General features: G+C 46.7%; 8 protein-coding genes and 1 non-coding gene across 9 annotated transcripts; 8 read left to right on the top strand and 1 right to left on the bottom strand.

Moving 5' to 3' along the window:
- Positions 1 to 654: 654 nt before the first annotated feature.
- On the top strand, positions 655 to 1,926 carry UME1 (Ume1p; the record flags this gene model as incomplete). Its single annotated transcript, XM_020210165.1, has 1 exon — positions 655 to 1,926. The coding sequence occupies one exon, from the start codon at positions 655 to 657 to the stop codon at positions 1,924 to 1,926; it is 1,272 nt and encodes a 423-aa protein (XP_020063962.1).
- Positions 1,927 to 2,537: 611 nt separating this feature from the next.
- On the top strand, positions 2,538 to 3,665 carry OGG1 (8-oxoguanine glycosylase; the record flags this gene model as incomplete). Its single annotated transcript, XM_020210223.1, has 1 exon — positions 2,538 to 3,665. One exon carries the CDS (start codon positions 2,538 to 2,540, stop codon positions 3,663 to 3,665), a length of 1,128 nt encoding a protein of 375 aa, XP_020063961.1.
- A 1,436-nt stretch (positions 3,666 to 5,101) lies between these two features.
- Positions 5,102 to 5,173, top strand: CANTADRAFT_t163. The gene has a single exon. It is a non-coding gene; the product is annotated as a tRNA-Gly (tRNA).
- Positions 5,174 to 5,215: 42 nt separating this feature from the next.
- Positions 5,216 to 7,140, top strand: CANTADRAFT_26765 (tRNA adenylyltransferase). The gene has a single exon (XM_020207877.1). The coding sequence runs from the start codon at positions 5,247 to 5,249 to the stop codon at positions 6,987 to 6,989; it is 1,743 nt and encodes a 580-aa protein (XP_020063960.1). The 5' UTR covers positions 5,216 to 5,246; the 3' UTR covers positions 6,990 to 7,140.
- Positions 7,096 to 7,416, bottom strand: CANTADRAFT_278427 (uncharacterized protein). The gene has a single exon (XM_020208212.1). It carries the CDS (start codon positions 7,364 to 7,366, stop codon positions 7,202 to 7,204), a length of 165 nt encoding a protein of 54 aa, XP_020063959.1. The 5' UTR covers positions 7,367 to 7,416; the 3' UTR covers positions 7,096 to 7,201.
- Positions 7,417 to 7,418: 2 nt separating this feature from the next.
- Positions 7,419 to 8,464, top strand: CANTADRAFT_278257 (uncharacterized protein). Its single transcript, XM_020208209.1, has one exon. The coding sequence runs from the start codon at positions 7,823 to 7,825 to the stop codon at positions 8,231 to 8,233; it is 411 nt and encodes a 136-aa protein (XP_020063958.1). The 5' UTR covers positions 7,419 to 7,822; the 3' UTR covers positions 8,234 to 8,464.
- A 682-nt stretch (positions 8,465 to 9,146) lies between these two features.
- On the top strand, positions 9,147 to 9,416 carry CANTADRAFT_26764 (uncharacterized protein; the record flags this gene model as incomplete). Its single annotated transcript, XM_020207876.1, has 1 exon — positions 9,147 to 9,416. A coding segment is annotated over exon 1 (166 nt), but the record flags the coding sequence as incomplete, so codon positions are not given.
- Positions 9,417 to 9,502: 86 nt separating this feature from the next.
- Positions 9,503 to 14,392, top strand: ARO1 (Aro1p). Its single transcript, XM_020211994.1, has one exon. The coding sequence runs from the start codon at positions 9,638 to 9,640 to the stop codon at positions 14,333 to 14,335; it is 4,698 nt and encodes a 1,565-aa protein (XP_020063956.1). The 5' UTR covers positions 9,503 to 9,637; the 3' UTR covers positions 14,336 to 14,392.
- Positions 14,393 to 16,377: 1,985 nt separating this feature from the next.
- PTC8 (Ptc8p) lies at positions 16,378 to 17,490 on the top strand (the record flags this gene model as incomplete). Its single annotated transcript, XM_020210155.1, has 1 exon — positions 16,378 to 17,490. One exon carries the CDS (start codon positions 16,378 to 16,380, stop codon positions 17,488 to 17,490), a length of 1,113 nt encoding a protein of 370 aa, XP_020063955.1.
- Positions 17,491 to 17,492: the final 2 nt, after the last annotated feature.

Genomic DNA, 17,492 nt, shown 5'->3' with positions numbered 1-17,492 from the left:
TATTTGTCCTCAAATATTGTCTAATGGCTCCTCTATTTTCATAGTTTCAAGAAATCCAAAGACTGTCTCCCCAAATCCTCAGGGTAAGAGCACGCACCAGTATCTTGGACTAAAGCGAATGATTAAATTTTGTTCAACCCAGATTAATAAAATTAGAAAAATGAAACAGTGAGGTGGGAGTTTTCCACGCCAATTGTCTATAAAATCGGTGCAACAATATTGGTTAATGGAGGCTTTTCACGCTAATAGTGTACAAATTGGTGCAAAAAATCCAGTTAATGGAGACACGACATTCTTGGGACTACTGTTCAGTTAGGGTGTGGGTCTGCATAGAAACACTGTTTGGGATCCTAATGCGAGTACATTAGTATCATACATCTATATGTGCGCTACCAGTGAAATTTCCACATTATAGAAAAATGTCAGAAAATAGCCTTCTTAGCACCATTCCACACAGAAGAACTTTACAATGCCAGCCGAGGCACAGCCAGCCCGCTTCACCTGTCTTTACGCCTTGCTTGCCTTGTCCCAACTACTGAGGCAAGCAGGTATGTCATGTACGCACAATTGCCAGCACGCGTAAAACATAGACCGAGTCTTCCTAACCATAAACGCCAGCGGCTAGCTCCATAACATCACCAGACTGCCTCCACCATGACCCACGAATACGTGTCAGCCGAACGCGAGGTCGTGGAAGACGTCCAGCAGCAGGAAAAGATCGCCAATGAAGAGTTCAAGATCTGGAAAAAGTCGGTGCCTTTGCTCTACGACACCATCCACACCAACGCCTTGGAGTACCCTTCTCTCGTGGTGCAATGGTTGCCAAACTACACCTACTCCGAGAACAAAAACCTGATTAACGTCAAGTACTTGATCGGCACCAACTCCAACGACCACAACTACTTGAAGCTTGGGTCCATCGACTTGCCCAGCACGTTGGCTCCCGACTTTGCCAGTGTGTTGCCCAATGCCCTGAGCATCCCCATCCCGCTCTCCAACATCGAGACCTCCAACTTCCGCATCTTGTCCAAGTGGAAGCAGCCTAGCGAAATCAACAGGTTGAGGCTCTCGCCTGACGGCGACAAGGCGTTGACGTTCAACAGCAACGGAATCATCCACTCCTACAACTTGGTCAACAACGACATCTTGGAGTACAACTACCACAAGCAGGAAGGTTACGGGCTCGAGTGGATCTCAAACGAGGCATTTCTCTCGGGGTCCAAGGACTCTCAGATCGCGTTGTGGAACATCCTGAAGCCCTCGACCCCCATCCAGCTCTTCAAGAACCACAAGGGTGGCATCAACGATCTCTCGGTAAACAGCATCTCCAAGGACATCTTTGGCTCGGTTTCTGACGACTTCACTACCCAGTTCCACGATATCAGAGTGGCGGGAGAACCCGTGATCCAGGTCCAAAACTCTCACATCCAAAGTGCCATCGACTTCCACCCGGACGTCCAGACCTTGTATTCCACCGCAGGTAAAGACAACACCGTCAACTTGTACGACCTCAGAAACCCAGAAACCCCCATACGCCGTTTCTTCGGCCACAGTGACACCGTAATTGGAGTCAAGTGGGACCTGACCAACGACCCAAATGTTCTTGTATCTTGGGGTTTGGACAAGAGGGTCATATATTGGGACTTGGCAAACCTCGAGGAAGACTTCGTGTATCCGAACAGTGAATCTGAAAACTCAAAACGTAAGAACTCATCCAAAGTTGATCCTTGTTTGAAGTTTATCCATGCTGGCCATACCAACAGAATCAACGACTTGGATATCCACCCATCCATCAGTAACTTATATGCAACTGTTGGGGAGGATCGTTTGTTTGAGGTATGGAAGCCCAAGACGCTCCTTGCCGAGGACGAGAATGAAGAAGAGGAGTCAGAAAAAGAAGAGAAGGAGGAGGAGAAGAACGAGTAGATTATGTATTATACAAGTAATGGTAAGTAACAAATGTAGGATAGACAAGCGTGATCAAGCACAAGAGGGAGTGAATTTGCAACCGGAGATGGTTATTGCAGAAACTGCAGAACCTACTGCTATTCGAAGAGTTATTTTGAGCGCAAAAAGAAGTCCGTCAGGATAGAAGAATAAATTATAGAATACATTACTTACCATTGAAGCGACAATCGTGCTGTCTATCCAAAATTTGGACAAGGAAACACGGTGATTCTAGGGCAGATCATATTTATGTCTTAGACCTCCACCTTTTTTGTGTCCATGCTTCGTCTACAAAGCCGTTCTGAAGTACTTTCAGGCTATCAAGATTTCCTGAAATGTGCTAATCAGATGATTTATCCGTCAATTGTGACAGATTAAAGAGAACAAAAACTCAAGTTAACCAACGTAAGGGAGACGACCCACGCGAGCGAATCAAAGTCACACATCTTCTGATCCCTTTATGAGTGGAGAAGACTCTGTTCAAATTTGCCTTAAAACTCGAATTCCCATCTGGGAAGTTGCGACATGTCGCGCTGACGCGTATGCATGTAATTAGACAAATTCAGACGAATCGAACCCATCTCATCCCAATGACAGTTGATATCTTGTGGAAGAAGTTCCCAATCAAGCAGTCAGAGCTCTGTCTCTCCAAAGTGCTCAGATGTGGCCAGGCGTTTCGCTGGAAGAATATCCACGACGTCTGGTCGTTTGCCATCAGAGATCGAGTGGTGTTACTCAAGCAGGACGAAGAGTACATCCACTATTCCCAGTTGATGCTGGAGTCCAGCAAGATCTCCGCAGCAGACTCCGACGCTACCCTCTCCTTTGTTGAAGACTACTTCAGCTTGAACTTGGACCTCCAAGAGTTGTATTCCCACTGGCAGCTGCAACACTCCAAATACCACCACCCTTCCAAGGTGTCGCCATTTGACGTCTTCAAGGGCATCCGCATCCTCCACCAGGACCCATGGGAGACCCTCATCTCCTTTATTTGTTCCTCCAACAACAACGTCAAGAGAATCTCCAAAATGTGTGAAAATATCTGTGTGGAGTTTGGCGAGCACATCACAGAATACGATGGCGTTTCCTTCTACGCGTTCCCCGAGCCTGAGAGGCTTGCAGAGCCCCATGTAGAGGCTCGCTTGCGTGAACTTGGTTTTGGCTACAGAGCCAAGTATATCTATCAGACAGCATGCAAGTTGACGGGCGATGATCCTGAGCTCTCGGTTGCGAAATTGAACGAAATGAGAGAACACGATTACGATACTGCGCACGAGTTTCTCCTCCAGTTGAGTGGAGTGGGTCCCAAGGTCGCAGATTGTATCTGTTTGATGGCTTTGGAGAAACACGATGTGGTTCCAGTGGACACTCATGTCTACCAGATCGCCATTCGCGACTATAAATTTAAAGGCAAGCGAGACATGAAGACCATGAACAAGGTAGTATACAAATCAATTCGGGAGCACTTCAAGGGCATTTTTGGTCCCTACGCGGGGTGGGCACAGTCCGTTCTTTTCACTGCGGATTTGGGCGACTTGAAGAATGGTACCAATATCGAAAAAACCGACACAGAGACGGAAGCACAGGTCAAGAGTGCTGTGAAGATTGAGGTCAAGACCGAAGTCCAATCCGAAGTCGAAGTTGTGCCCAGCCGCAACAAGAGAAACGTCTCGCCAATTATTAAAATGGAGACGAAGAGAGTCAAGGTGTTGAGCTAGACACAAGCGTAGTAGCAGAAACATGGGGCAGAGCCACCAACTGGACGAGCTGTTACGGGAACAGGTTCCGTGTATACGATTCAGCTCTTGTTGGACGAAGTGAATAGAATCTAGGAATTATACAATCTACTGAAGTCGACACAGAAGAACGGTGGTTTAGAAACTGGTTTTCAAAATGTAGTGGTTGGCTAGCTTGGCTGATACTCGTATTGGAAATTGTAGATAAGGAACAACGACTAGGCATGTCCTGTCAAAATAGACTAATAGATTCCAAGGCACAAAATAGTATATAATGGCCAAGCCAGATTACTTAATCTTACTTCAAAATCATTTTCAAAAGCATCTGAATTTCAGACACCATACCAGCTACATGGATTTCAAGCAATAGAATAATTCATGATGACCAATCTAGTGGAAGAAATGCCAATCACAGCTTGAAGCTTGGAAACTTATTCCAAAAATTAATTTTAAAGATGAAGTTTTCGTGATGGGCAATTGTAATAACTTTATTCTTACAATTTTGGATAATTATAATGGTCGTTTTTGCCCGTGAAATCGTGTGAATTTGAAGGAGTATTGTTTTTTTCTGAACTTAAAAATAGGAGAAAATTGCGTTTCGCATAAGGGTATGGATTGACCAATTCTTTTTCAAATTCATTTATTGTTTTTAGTATAATGTCATCCGCAAGCTAGTGGCTGAGCTGATATATTGGGATTACCTAATAGTATTTGACGTTACACTACGTTGGATATTTGCAACAGAACTTAATTATCCTCTTTGTGACTAGGATTTATAGCAATGTACCTGTTAAACGTGGCAAAAGCATGGATGTTTGACCAGAGATAATGCAAGCACTGGGCTTTTTACAAAATTGGGAATTATGCTCATTTTATATTTTTGGGCTATTCACTGAATTTGGCATGAAAAATGCCCATTTAATTCTAATCATAATCCTGTAGTGTCTTTAAACTACCTGATATGCCCAAATATCTGAAATTAGCCCAAAATTAATATAATCTAGATACATCATAAACACACATTTCCCTCTTAGAATCTGTAACGGATTGAAAGAGAGAACCCCGATTACGTATACCGTTACGTAATAACAATTAGTAAGCGCATTGAAAATGTGTTATGTGGTAAGGTACGAGTATCAGAGAAGTATCAAGGAAATATCAGACGAGTACCAAATGTGATTAGTAGTTTATTAGCCCTGCGGGGAAAGATAAGCAAGCGGGGTTAGAAAGAAGTATATAAGAGTATATAGNNAAGGAGTTGAAAGAACCAAGGGGAATAAGAAAGAATAAGAAGCATCCCCGAATTAGCAGGTTCACGACTACTGTTAATTGTTTTATAAGAGATTACCTAATAAAGGTTTATTAAAGGCTACCCTTGAAAGCTACTACCCAGTGGATCTGTTACAGAATCATCATTCGGGCGGTTGGTGTAGTGGTTAACATATCTGCCTTCCAAGCAGGTGTCACGGGTTCGATTCCCGTACCGCTCATTCTTTTTCATTTTTTTGACTCACTTAAATCAGGTTTTAGGGCTTCAGTTAGCCGATTCAATGCCTGATCTACATGTTCAGCAAAGTGTTTAAAAGTTTTACTCCCACTATTACGCATTCAAGATCACACCTCCACACTGTCCCACTAAAGTGCTTCACCCACCCCACCATGAAAAGACCAGTTTTGGACAAAATAGAGCTCAACGAAACAGAGACCAACATCACCAACCTATTGGTGGAGTTCTGCAGCCACTACAACCAGTCACACACGCCTGAGGAGGCATTGGTGTTGCGAATCACTGGTGGCTGGGTCAGAGATAAGCTCTTGGGCATAGAGAGTAACGACATCGACATCGCCATCAACCACTTGTCGGGAGAAGTGTTTGCCTCCAAGTTGTACGAGTACTTGGAGCAGAAAGACAAGTCGTTGCAGTTGAAGGCCATTCACACCATTAAGAAGAACCCCGAGAAGTCCAAGCACTTAGAGACCTGTACCACCAAGATCTATGGCCTCGATATCGACTTTGTCAATTTGAGATCGGAGGAGTACACCTCGGAAAGCAGGGTTCCTATCATGAAATACGGCACAGCAGAAGAGGATGCCCTCCGTAGAGACGCAACATTGAATGCGTTGTTCTACAACTTGAACGAACGCAAGATAGAAGACTTCACGGGCAGCGGAATGAACGACTTGAAGCAGGGTATCTTGAAAACACCCTTACAGCCCATGCAAACGTTCTTGGACGATCCTTTACGTGCCCTCAGACTCATCAGATTCGCCTCTCGCCTCGACTACGAAATTGAGGACAATACGTTGATGGCTATGAAGAGTCCAGAGTTGAAATCCACCCTCGTACACAAGATTAGCAGGGAACGAGTGGGCATCGAGATGGAAAAGACTTTCACGAGCGCCAACCCGGGCTATGGGTTGCGTCTTATAAATTACGTGGGCTTGAGCGATAGCATTTTCAACTTTGGGACTCTTACGGAGACCATAACCGAGCTCAACGACCAGTCCACATTGTCAGCTTTGGAGCACGCCAATGGCCAATTAGTGCGCCAGATTAACGCTGCCACCTACTCATTCCCATTGTTCCAACATGTTTTCCAGAGGATCCCTAAGGACTCCCAATTATCCAGTGTGTATTCAACCATCTTTTCCAATGTGGAGTTCGTGAAAGCATTCTGGATTGCTGCAGTCTTACTGCCATACAAAGACATGACAGTCAAGACCAACGCCAAGAAGAATGTGCTGACTCATGTTCCCGAGGTTTTGTTGAGAGAAGGGTTGAAGTCAAGCAAAAGTGAAATCGATAAAGTATCTGTATTGACCAAATACAGAGACTCCACAACAGACGTGCTCTCGAGATTTTTTGAGGACAGATCCAGTGTGCCTAGATCAGAGCTTGGGTTGTTGTTGAGGAACTTTGGGTCTTTCTTGCCCCTTGGGATTCTCCATAACTGCTTCATAGATATTGTGCAGCCCATACTTCAGCTCAATCTTCCCGTTTCCAAGCCCCAGCCCACGTTCGAGTACGAGCCAGAGCAGTTGGAAAGCCTTGAGACGAACATCAATAACCAGCTCCAAAAGTACGAAACGTTCTTGAATGCGGTGGATGACTTGGGGTTAAAGGACGTGTATTTGATGAAGCCAATCGTGGACGGCAAGACGCTTTCCAAGGAGTTGGGTATCAGGCCTGGTCCATGGATGGGACAAGTCAATAATGCCTTATTGGTGTGGCAGTTGGACAATCCAGAGAAAGGAAAGAAAGATGCATTAGTGTATGCAAGAGAAATTCTCCCTCAGTATACCTGAACCACTCAGCCATTAAATTAAAAATTGGTGTATATAGAGCATAGAAGTCAAGGGACAAATGACACTGATATCTACACCGTAGGACCGAAATAATGGTATTATCTAGTCTACTTCACTTTAGTTATGCCGTTCAATTATTAGCCTGCGGGTGAACAACTGTGTAGTCAGTAATTCGTTCGGTTCTAGAAAATTATTTACCAATTAGGCAGCCCCTAATACCAGTTCTCTTCGGTGTTTATAGAAAGGGCGACGCAATGCATTTGACTCCGCATCCCATATTTTTTTCTAGTATATTTTTGCCCTGTATCTCGGTAATTGTGGCCATGGAACACCAGATGTCCACGTATCATTCCAACAATGGCGGAGCCAATTTGCATCTATACCAATGCCCATGAGCGCATCGTTGACAGGTTCGTGAATAGCTAGTTATCGCTAATCGGCCACCCAATTACCGATTTGAAGCCCAGGCTGCTCAGCAGGGCATCCTGATCTCTAGTCGTGGAACCGGAGCCGCATACTCTGTTTCAAGCACCCTGTCCCACCCTCGCGTTTTTGTAGTCTTTTGACAGTAATTGGTGAGGCCTGAAACTAGATAGTTTATCGATGGCACAAAGGGGTAGATGGTCCTGCTCGGGACCTAATTCTAGGCGTGTTCCTGGCCTTCCAGGCCGGGATGGCTTTCCTTTTTGGTTTCACCACAGTATTCGTACGTCGTAGGAGCACCACCAATCCTTATTTCCCAATGCGGGCGCCTCGACTGATTTCGGTGGATCCTGAGAAAAGTATAAATCAATAGTGGGTGTCGGGTTTCAACCCATCATGAATAATTGGATATGCTTATTCTACTGGATGCTGCTGATTTGGACGAAGAAACCAGCCAACTTGGCGCAAATTGGATTGGAGTGAAGGCCACCTGGATCAAAGGCAACAAGGTGCCCAGCTCGCTCCAAGAAGTCCTTGGAGGCGAGATATTTGAGGTCAGGGACATCGAAGACAAGGGAGAATATTTACTCATCCCCGCTGGAGTGGGTGGGGTGGTGGTTCAAAGTGAGAAGGGATTGGTATCCATTGCAGCGTGGAGGAGGCAGAAGAATGCTGGTGAAATCGAACACGATGGGCCCTGGCAGATCTACAGCGAGCAGGAGGCCAACACGGTTGCCTACTACTACTTGGGTGACACACAGACTGTCTTCATGGGGTTGATGGAAACTCCCGATGCATCTCCGCTCTTCACTGCCGCATAGCCAGGGTCTTGTTGGGTATGCGAAAATTCCCACACGAAACCAATTCCGTATGGCCAGCAACTGGAAAAATAATCTCCATAGCAAGCGTGGGAATTATAACAGTGGCAGGAAATGATGCTTCTGGGATTGGAACCCGACGAAAATGTGGGATGCTGCCACTAATTCCTGACGATTTGGGCGTCGTCCTATTTGAGCTCTTTTCGCAGCTGGGTGCAAAATACCCACAACTCACATTTGTACCAATACTTCCCAACATCTGATGGACGACGGAATAGGTTAGGCTTGATAATTGTTCGTATCATTGGAACTACTCCCAAACTACGGCCATGTAGACGTTGCACCATCGTGGACATTGTCTCGTCTTGTTGAACCTCCAATCGTGGATGCAACCCTATCTTCACTCCCTCCAGGTAACTTCAGCTGCCGGTTGCGACCTTGCCTGCCGTCGTGCCCAAAGGGTCTATGCTTATTATCGCTGCTAGCATTAATATACTGACACCATTTTTTTTTGACACCAGCCAACACTCCTCGAGGTGCTGGTGCTACTGTACATATTGTCATATAGAATTATTGCATGGGGCTGTTCAGCTGATATTTTGGGGTTTCTGGGATTCCAGTGGTGCCCAAATGGCCATTTTCTACACACGAGCACATATCAAAAGGGATCTTCACACGCATGGACACTATTAGGTCAATACATTGTCTTAGGCCCCGCTTAACTTATATTAAGTCTAGTTTGGTGTGATTTGCTAAAAAAAGTGTGTGACATTGGGTTCATATAATCTTGTTATTTCCGAGTTCACGCGTTTTATAGGAGGTGATATTGTTCCGATATCGTTAAACATATCATTATGGTTGTTTATTGTTTATTGTTTTAATAGATTAACAGTCATAGCTAATGAAATTTTACACTGTTTTGTCTTCCCTTCGTTAAGTAGGGTGGTAAAAAATAGGCTCCAAAGTTCATTTTTTCTTCGAGAATTCCACCAAAAGACTAGAGTAAACTGTCTCTTCTAAATGATTTTTGCGCTATTACTTGCCCTCAATACTCCACAGAGACGGCAAGACCTGCGCGCTGCAGAATATAGATGTTTCCGGTGCCTCCGTAGTAGAGTACAACCTTGGTTTAACCAAGAGATCTATAGTGTCCTAGTTCTTATTTTATTGAAAGATAAAATGTTAAATGCTTTATTCTTGCATCTATAAGATATATATGTATATAGATATATTTATAAGTATAAGTTCTCCGTTCAAGGGTGAAGTCCATCGTGAGGGTATATCTTGTTATATGGGCCCACCGCTCCGGACCGGAACCGCCAGCCGCACCGGCGCACGTGACCTGCCCACTTCCACCCAGCGAGAATCAGTCATAGCCAATTTTTCAACCACTCTTCCACACCCAGCATGTCTTCTGTCCAGAAAGTCCCCATCTTGGGCTCCGAAACCATCCATGTGGGTTACGGCATCCAGAACCACATTGTGCAGGAAGTCATCGCCACCAAGGCGTCTTCCACCTATGTGATTATCACCGATACAAACATGGCCAGAACCGAGCCGTTCAAGAAGTTGCTTGCAGACTTCAACACCAAATTGGGCGTCTCCAGGCCTGATTCGAGGTTGCTTACCTATTACGTGGCTCCTGGAGAAGAAAGCAAGAGTCGTGAGACAAAAGCGGCTGTGGAAGACTTCTTGTTGCAGAAAGGATGTACCAGAGATACTGTCATTTTGGCGGTAGGAGGAGGTGTTATTGGCGATATGATCGGATTCGTGGCTGCCACTTTCATGAGAGGCGTCAGAGTCATCCAGGTACCCACCAGTTTGTTGGCTATGGTCGATTCGTCGGTAGGCGGCAAAACTGCCATCGACACTCCATTGGGCAAGAACTTCATAGGTGCGTTCCACCAGCCAGACTACGTATTCGTGGACGTCTCGTTCTTGGAGACTTTGCCTGCCAGACAGTTCATCAACGGAATGGCGGAGGTCATCAAGACAGCAGCCATCTGGAACGAGGAAGAGTTCTCGCGCTTGGAGCGGTTCTCCAAGCAGTTCCTTGCAGTGGTCACTGCGCCTAATCCCGACATCAGATCTATTAAGGACGACCTCGTCAAGACGGTGTTGGAGTCCATCCGTGTCAAGGCTTCCGTGGTGTCGTCGGACGAAAAGGAGTCAGGTTTGAGAAACTTGCTCAACTTTGGCCACACCATCGGACACGCCATCGAAGCCGTAGTCACCCCAGAAGCGCTCCACGGAGAGTGCGTGGCTGTCGGAATGATCAAGGAGGCTGAGTTGGCCAGATATCTCGGAATTTTGTCTCCAGTAGCTGTGGCCAGAATCGCCAAGTGTCTCGTCGCCTACGGTTTACCAACGTCCATCGACGACAAGGACTTCTTGAAGAAAATCGGGTTCAAGCGCCACCACATCGTTATCGACACCTTGTTGCAGAAAATGGCCATTGACAAGAAGAACGACGGAAGTAAAATCAAGTGCGTGTTGTTGGAGTCCATAGGCAGGTGCTACCAGTTGAAGGCCCACCAGGTGTCCAAGCGTGACTTGGGCTTCGTGTTGACCGACGAGGTACTTGTGCACGAGTTCAGCAAGGACGCTACTCCTGCCACCAACGTGGTGATCCCACCAGGATCCAAGTCCATCTCAAACAGAGCGTTGATCATGGCAGCCTTGGGTTCCGGAACAGTCAGAATCAAAAACTTGCTCCACTCGGATGACACCAAGCACATGTTGGACGCTGTTTCCTTGTTGAAGGGAGCAGAAATCTCCACTGAAGACAACGGTGCCACTATTGTGTTGAAGGGCAATGGTGGAAAGATGGTCACTTGCGACGACCAGTTGTACTTAGGAAATGCTGGAACTGCGTCCAGATTCTTGACCTCTGTGGCCTCGTTGGTGGGTATTAACTCCCAGTCGTCCAATCATGTGATATTGACAGGAAATGCCAGAATGCAAGAAAGACCAATTGGTCCCTTGGTGGATGCCTTGAGATCCAACGGCTCTTCCATCGAGTACTTGAAGAATACTGGCTCTTTGCCATTGAAGATCGAGGCTGGCAAGGGTTTAAAGGGTGGAAAGATCGAATTAGCTGCCACCATCTCCTCCCAATATGTGTCGTCCATTTTGATGTGTGCTCCGTACGCCGACGAAGAGGTCACCTTGTCTTTGGTGGGAGGTAAGCCAATCTCCCAGCTCTACATTGACATGACCATCGACATGATGAAGTCTTTTGGTATCAACGTCACCAAGTCCACTACCCAAGAATACACCTACCACATTCCAAAGGGCGCCTACGTCAACCCTGAAGAGTATGTTATCGAATCGGATGCTTCCTCTGCCACCTACCCATTGGCATTCGCTGCTATGACTGGTACTTCGTGTACTATTCCCAACATTGGATCGTCCTCGCTTCAAGGTGATGCCAGGTTTGCCGTGGATGTGTTGAAACCTATGGGCTGTAAGGTGGAACAAACCGCAACCTCTACTACCGTGACTGGTCCACCAAGAGGTCAGTTGAAGCCTTTGGCCCACGTCGATATGGAGCCTATGACTGACGCTTTCTTGACCGCTTCTGTGGTAGCAGCCGTGGCTGTTGATGGTACCCAGAGTACCTCTATCACCGGTATTGCCAACCAAAGAGTCAAGGAGTGTAACAGAATCGCTGCCATGGTTTCTGAATTGGCCAAATTTGGTGTCAAAGCAAACGAGTTACCAGATGGTATTGAAATTCACGGAATCAAGATTGAAGATTTGGTGACTCCTTCCACTGAAAACAGAGGTATCAAGACCTTTGACGACCACAGAGTCGCCATGTCGTTCTCGTTGTTGGCGGGCTTGTGTAAAGACCCAGTGTTGATCCAGGAAAGATCCTGTACCGGAAAGACCTGGCCAGGATGGTGGGACACCTTGCACACCAAGTTCAATGTAACCATCGATGGCTATGAACCAGAAGGTGTTTCGCACACCTCCACTGCCGAGACCAACGAGAACAAGAGTGTCATCGTGATCGGTATGAGAGCTGCCGGAAAGTCCACCTTGTCCAAGTGGATGGCCTCATTTTTGGGGTTCAAGTTCTTGGACTTGGATGAATTCCTCGAGCAAAAGTTGGGGGTTGATATCAGAGAGTTCATCAAGCAGAAGGGATGGGAAGAATTCCGTAAGGAAGAAGCTATCGTTGCTTCCGAATGCTTTGCCAAATACTCCCAAGGCTACGTTCTCTCCACTGGAGGGGGTATTGTTGAAGGTGAAGAGGCTAGAAATTCGTTGAAGTCCTACGTCAAGGCTGGAGGTATTGTGTTACACTTGCACCGTGATTTGGATGAAACCGTGCAATTCTTGTCTGCTGATACTTCCAGACCGGCCTACGTTAGCGAGATCAAGGAAGTTTGGAACAGAAGAGAAAAGTGGTACGATGAATGTTCCAATTACTTCTTCTACTCCTCCCATTGTAACGATGAATTGGAGTTCAAGCACTTGAGAAATTCTTTCACCAACTACATCAAAACCATCACCGGTTTAAAGACTGTTGAAATTCCTACAAAGAGATCGAACTTCATCTCTTTGACCTACCCAGACTTAAGCGAGGTTGAATCCCAATTGGAAGAATTGACCTATGGTTGTGAAGCGGTCGAATTAAGAATTGATTTGTTGAAGGACTTATCGGAATCCTACGTTGCCAGCCAGACTGCTGTGTTGAGAAAGTACGTTTCCCTCCCTATTATTTACACTGTTAGAACCAAATCTCAAGGAGGAAAGGTTGAGGATGAACAGACTGAACAAATCGAAAAGTTGTTGCACTTAGGTATCAAGTTAGGTGTCGAATATTTGGATCTTCAGTTGACTTACCCTCAATCTGTCATCAACAATGTGTTGAAGAACAGAAAATTCACTAGAATTATTGCTTCTCATCACGACGTCTCGGGATCTTTGAAGTGGGACAACGTTGAGTGGAGAAATAAGTACTACCAAGCTGTTGACTTGAAGGCCGACATCGTCAAGCTTGTTGGCTCAGCATCTACCTTACAAGATAACTTGTTGTTGGAACAATTCAGACATGTCAACCACATCACTCCGCTTATTGCCATTAACATGGGCGAGCAAGGTAAGTTGTCCAGTGTTTTGAACCCCATTTTGACTCCTGTCACCCACGAGAAGTTGCCTTTCAAGGCTGCTCCAGGTCAATTGACCGTCAGTCAAATCAACAAGGCTTTCGCTGAAATTGGTGGTTTTGTCAACAAGAAGTTCTGGGTTGTGGGCTCTCCAATCGAGCACAGTAAGTCTCCAGATTTACACAACTCGGCTTACGAGAAGTTGAGCCTCCCATACACTTTTGACAGATTCGAATCCGCCAACGCCGACGAGGTCTATGAGAAATTAATCAAGGACAACTCATTATTCGGAGGTTTAGCTGTCACCATGCCCTTGAAACTTGATATTAAAAAGTACACTGATGAGTTATCTGAAGCTGCCAAGACAATTGGTGCCGTCAATACTGTTGTTCCTATTGAAGGCAAGCCTGGTAAATTATTGGGAGACAATACTGACTGGATTGGCATCAACAACTCGTTCACCCGTTTTGGAGTGCCTAGCATTGAGTATGCTGACGTCAATGGATTAGTCGTTGGTGGTGGTGGAACCTCTCGTGCTGCTGCCTTTGCCTTGCACAAGATGGGATGTAAGACTATTTACATGATCAACAGAACTGCGTCGAAATTGGTGGAGATTAAGGAGCTGTTACCAGCCAACTTCAACATCGAAATTTTGAGCAGTGACTCCGAATTGGCCCAGGCCAAGCCAATCTCTTTGATTGTTTCTTGTATTCCAGCCAGTGCTCCAATTGATGAAGCTCTTTTGACCAAGATTGAAAAAGTCTTACACAACGGCATTCAGCAGAAGAATGGCGGTTTCACTCCTACCTTATTGGAAGCAGCCTACAAACCAAGTGTGACACCAATCATGAAGGTAGCCCAGAAGTTCGAGTGGAACGTAATTCCTGGTGCTGAGATGTTGGTGAACCAAGGAGAGAGACAGTTCCAGATCCACACCGGATACACTCCACCATACAAGGTTATCCACGAGGCTGTTGTGGGTAACTAGATGTGATGCCATGTAATTAGAATAAAAATAAAGTGATTTAGAGGGATATCTGATTGTAGTCTCGCATCAGTTTCAACCGATGTCGTGAATATTGGAAGTGGAATCATAGCAGTATGTATCTGAATTATGGAAACCAATTTTGTAGGTTGGATTTACGAGTTCGAAAAGCTAGATGACTTGAGAGCACAAAGAAGAGCTGATTTGAAAGACTCGGACCACAAGTACCCATGGGACAAGAGGACAACCGACTCAAGCCCTGCCAAGTGCGCTACCAATTTTTTGCAGCTAGCAATGTGCAGTCGAAGAGGTAGCGAATGGTTAGAGGCACAGCGAAGCTGACTACGCAGTGAAGTTGTGCTACCAACAACGCTATTAGACCGATTCTAACCTTTTGATAGGTTTTTTTGATTGAGAAGAAATTTGAATCATTTAGCTTTTGTTGACGAGTAAAATGGCATTGGCTACACAACAGGAACTACTTCCATTATTTAATATCAGGAATCACCGTATACGAAAAAGGAAATTACCCACCACATTCTCGTGAACATTGTGGAGCTTGTTCTATAGTCTCGTAATTGTATCCTTCCAAGCTGTGCCAGCAAGTATTGGGGTGGGGTCAGTTATAAGAATGCTCGCGAAGAAAATAGGGTTCATCGAGGCACGCCATAGCATATACGGGGTCTAAGCCATTCTGTAACGATGAGGTAAGCTTTCCAGCACTTCGCAACGGACTTATACATGGAGAGATCGCTGGCACGGTCTGGGCCTTCCAGAAGCTCGTAAATATGTAAGGACACCTATACTTGATTATAAGATTTTAGTCGTTTCGGTAAACAGTTTTCCTAATTCCTTAATGCTACAATAAGGAGTGCTGCAGCAGTGTGCCTTGTTGTGATGATGGCTTGAGGTGATATGGAATCAAAAAATAATAGGCGACTCTAGAAAGTGATGATAAATGAAATATGGCCCTGAGACAAAAATACAATTGAGAAGTGAATAGAATTATTTTACAGGACATAGAATGTAGGCCGAGGCGCTCTGAAACACCTTCCAGAATTGATAAATAGATTGAACCCACCAGTCTGATATTTTTTAACAGATAGAGACTTAGACTGGAGGTGCGGTTCACACTCTGTGGCCACTTTGTGGCTATGTTCTGGATGAGCTACCCACCGGTCATAGCAGGCCCAGAACGAGCCAGTTCGTGATAGCTAAATGATGGAAATCATCCATACTGGCTAATGGCATTGCTGATTACTGCCCCTTCCCGACTGGTGCCATTCCTGCTCATTACTGCCTATTGGCATTACTTCCCTGCTGGCTATTGGCTAATGGCTCACTGGCTAATTCCTTCTCATGCCTGCCCATGGCTTCTCTTACTCCCACGGCGCGCATCGCGCATCCGCTGGCTGCAACAACTCGCAGCCGCAGCAGACCCTTTTTTGCACCAGAAGACACCAGCACCGTCTACCGTCCCTTGGAGCCAGCCGTTGGACGTCTCGGAGGTCTGGTGTCACGTTGACCCCTCCCGCTCGTCAACTCCGAGCCCATACCTTTGGCAGTATTTATAGTTGCCGCTCGAGGCGGCTACCCCTCTCGCCAATGTGGCAGCTCCGACTTCAGCCGACTGCGGGCATCTTCGGAGTTGGTCCTCCCCGCGGTTGCGAGCCCGCGCGCGCATGCGTGCGATGCGGCACCCGCTACCAGCCAGCAGAGGCCCCAGCGGAGGCCCCAGCCAGTGTTCCAGGCCAACGATCCATACGTCACGACTCTGGACTACACCCAGCGCCCCCCACTGACCGGCACCGTCACTCGCCCCAAACCCGTCGCCCTCAATCACCCCTCCCTCCGCCCCAGATCTTCCCCTCGCCTGTCGCGTGATGTTTGCGTTTCTTTTGCGCTTACATCCGGGTAATATAAAGGAGGAGAAGGAGCCAGTTGCAGCTTTTTACAGCACTTACACAACCGCCAGCGGTATTGCCTATAAATACCTCCTGCTCCTCCTGTCACTTACAGCCATATATTCCCAGGCATATTCAGTCATGCGGTTGCAAACGTTGGCGCCTCCCACCAAATCGGCCGCCAGGTCGATCCAGGCGTGCCGTTCCATCTTCCAAGGAGCACGCCACTACTTCCTAGGAGGCCTCATGGACCGTGATCCCCCCAAGGACGAGGGCTTGGCCTACATGAGCTACCCCTGTGTGACTCGCGAACAGATGCGCAAGATCTCCAACGACAAGTACAAGTTCGAGTTTGGCTACCACTCGTACGCCCACCACAGCAACAACTCGGACCCGTTGATCCACTCATTGTCGGACTTGACGGACCCCACCCTGCTCAACTCGTTGCTCCCCAAGAGAAGACCCCAGGGGTCGCCTGTGGACACCATCTCGGTCAAGGCCGGAGACGACGCCATGCTCGTGTCGCCCACCGTGCTTGCCATCGCCGACGGAGTGTCGGGGTGGGAAAGCAAGGGCGAGCACTGCTCGTCAGGCATCTGGTCCCGCTCCATGGTCGAGACCTTGAGTCGCTTGATGACCGAGTACAAGTTGAGCCACGCCCCCCACCACCTCAACAAACGTGATATCGACCAGATCTTGGACGATTCCTACTTGCATACCTCACACTTGATGGACCTCCAGGACTTGCGTGGCTCGTCTACCTTGATCCTCGGCATGCTCAGTGGTGAGTACTTGAAAATGATCAGCATTGGCGACTCCAAAATCTACATCATCAGAGACGGCAAAATCGTCAAAAGCAACGAAGAACAAATGGTGTCCGATTTGTGTCCCCAACAAATCGGCACCCAAACCCTTGATCAGATGCCTTCCGAGATGGCATGGGTTGACTCGATCAAGTTAAAAGAAGACGATCTCATCGTGGCATGTTCCGACGGCATCTCGGACAACTTGTACGAAGAAGAAATCGTCCAGTGCATTGATGATTCCGTGAAGTCCAACAAGGACTTAAAGACAATAGCCAGAAAGCTTCTACTCAAAGCAAAGGCGGTCGGATTCGACGACTACGCATACACCCCATACAACCAACAGGTTAATGCATTGCCAGAAAAGTATGGCAAGAACCTCAGCTCCGGGGGTAAGTTGGACGACATGTCTGTGTGTGTGGCCAGAGTCGTTCCAAATAGAAAAGGTTAAAC

Source organism: Suhomyces tanzawaensis (assembly GCF_001661415.1).
Source record: "Suhomyces tanzawaensis NRRL Y-17324 unplaced genomic scaffold CANTAscaffold_5, whole genome shotgun sequence".
Classification (NCBI taxonomy): domain Eukaryota; kingdom Fungi; phylum Ascomycota; class Pichiomycetes; order Serinales; family Debaryomycetaceae; genus Suhomyces; species Suhomyces tanzawaensis.
Note: the sequence above shows the minus strand (reverse complement) of the source record. Positions and strands in the feature narration are given on the sequence as shown.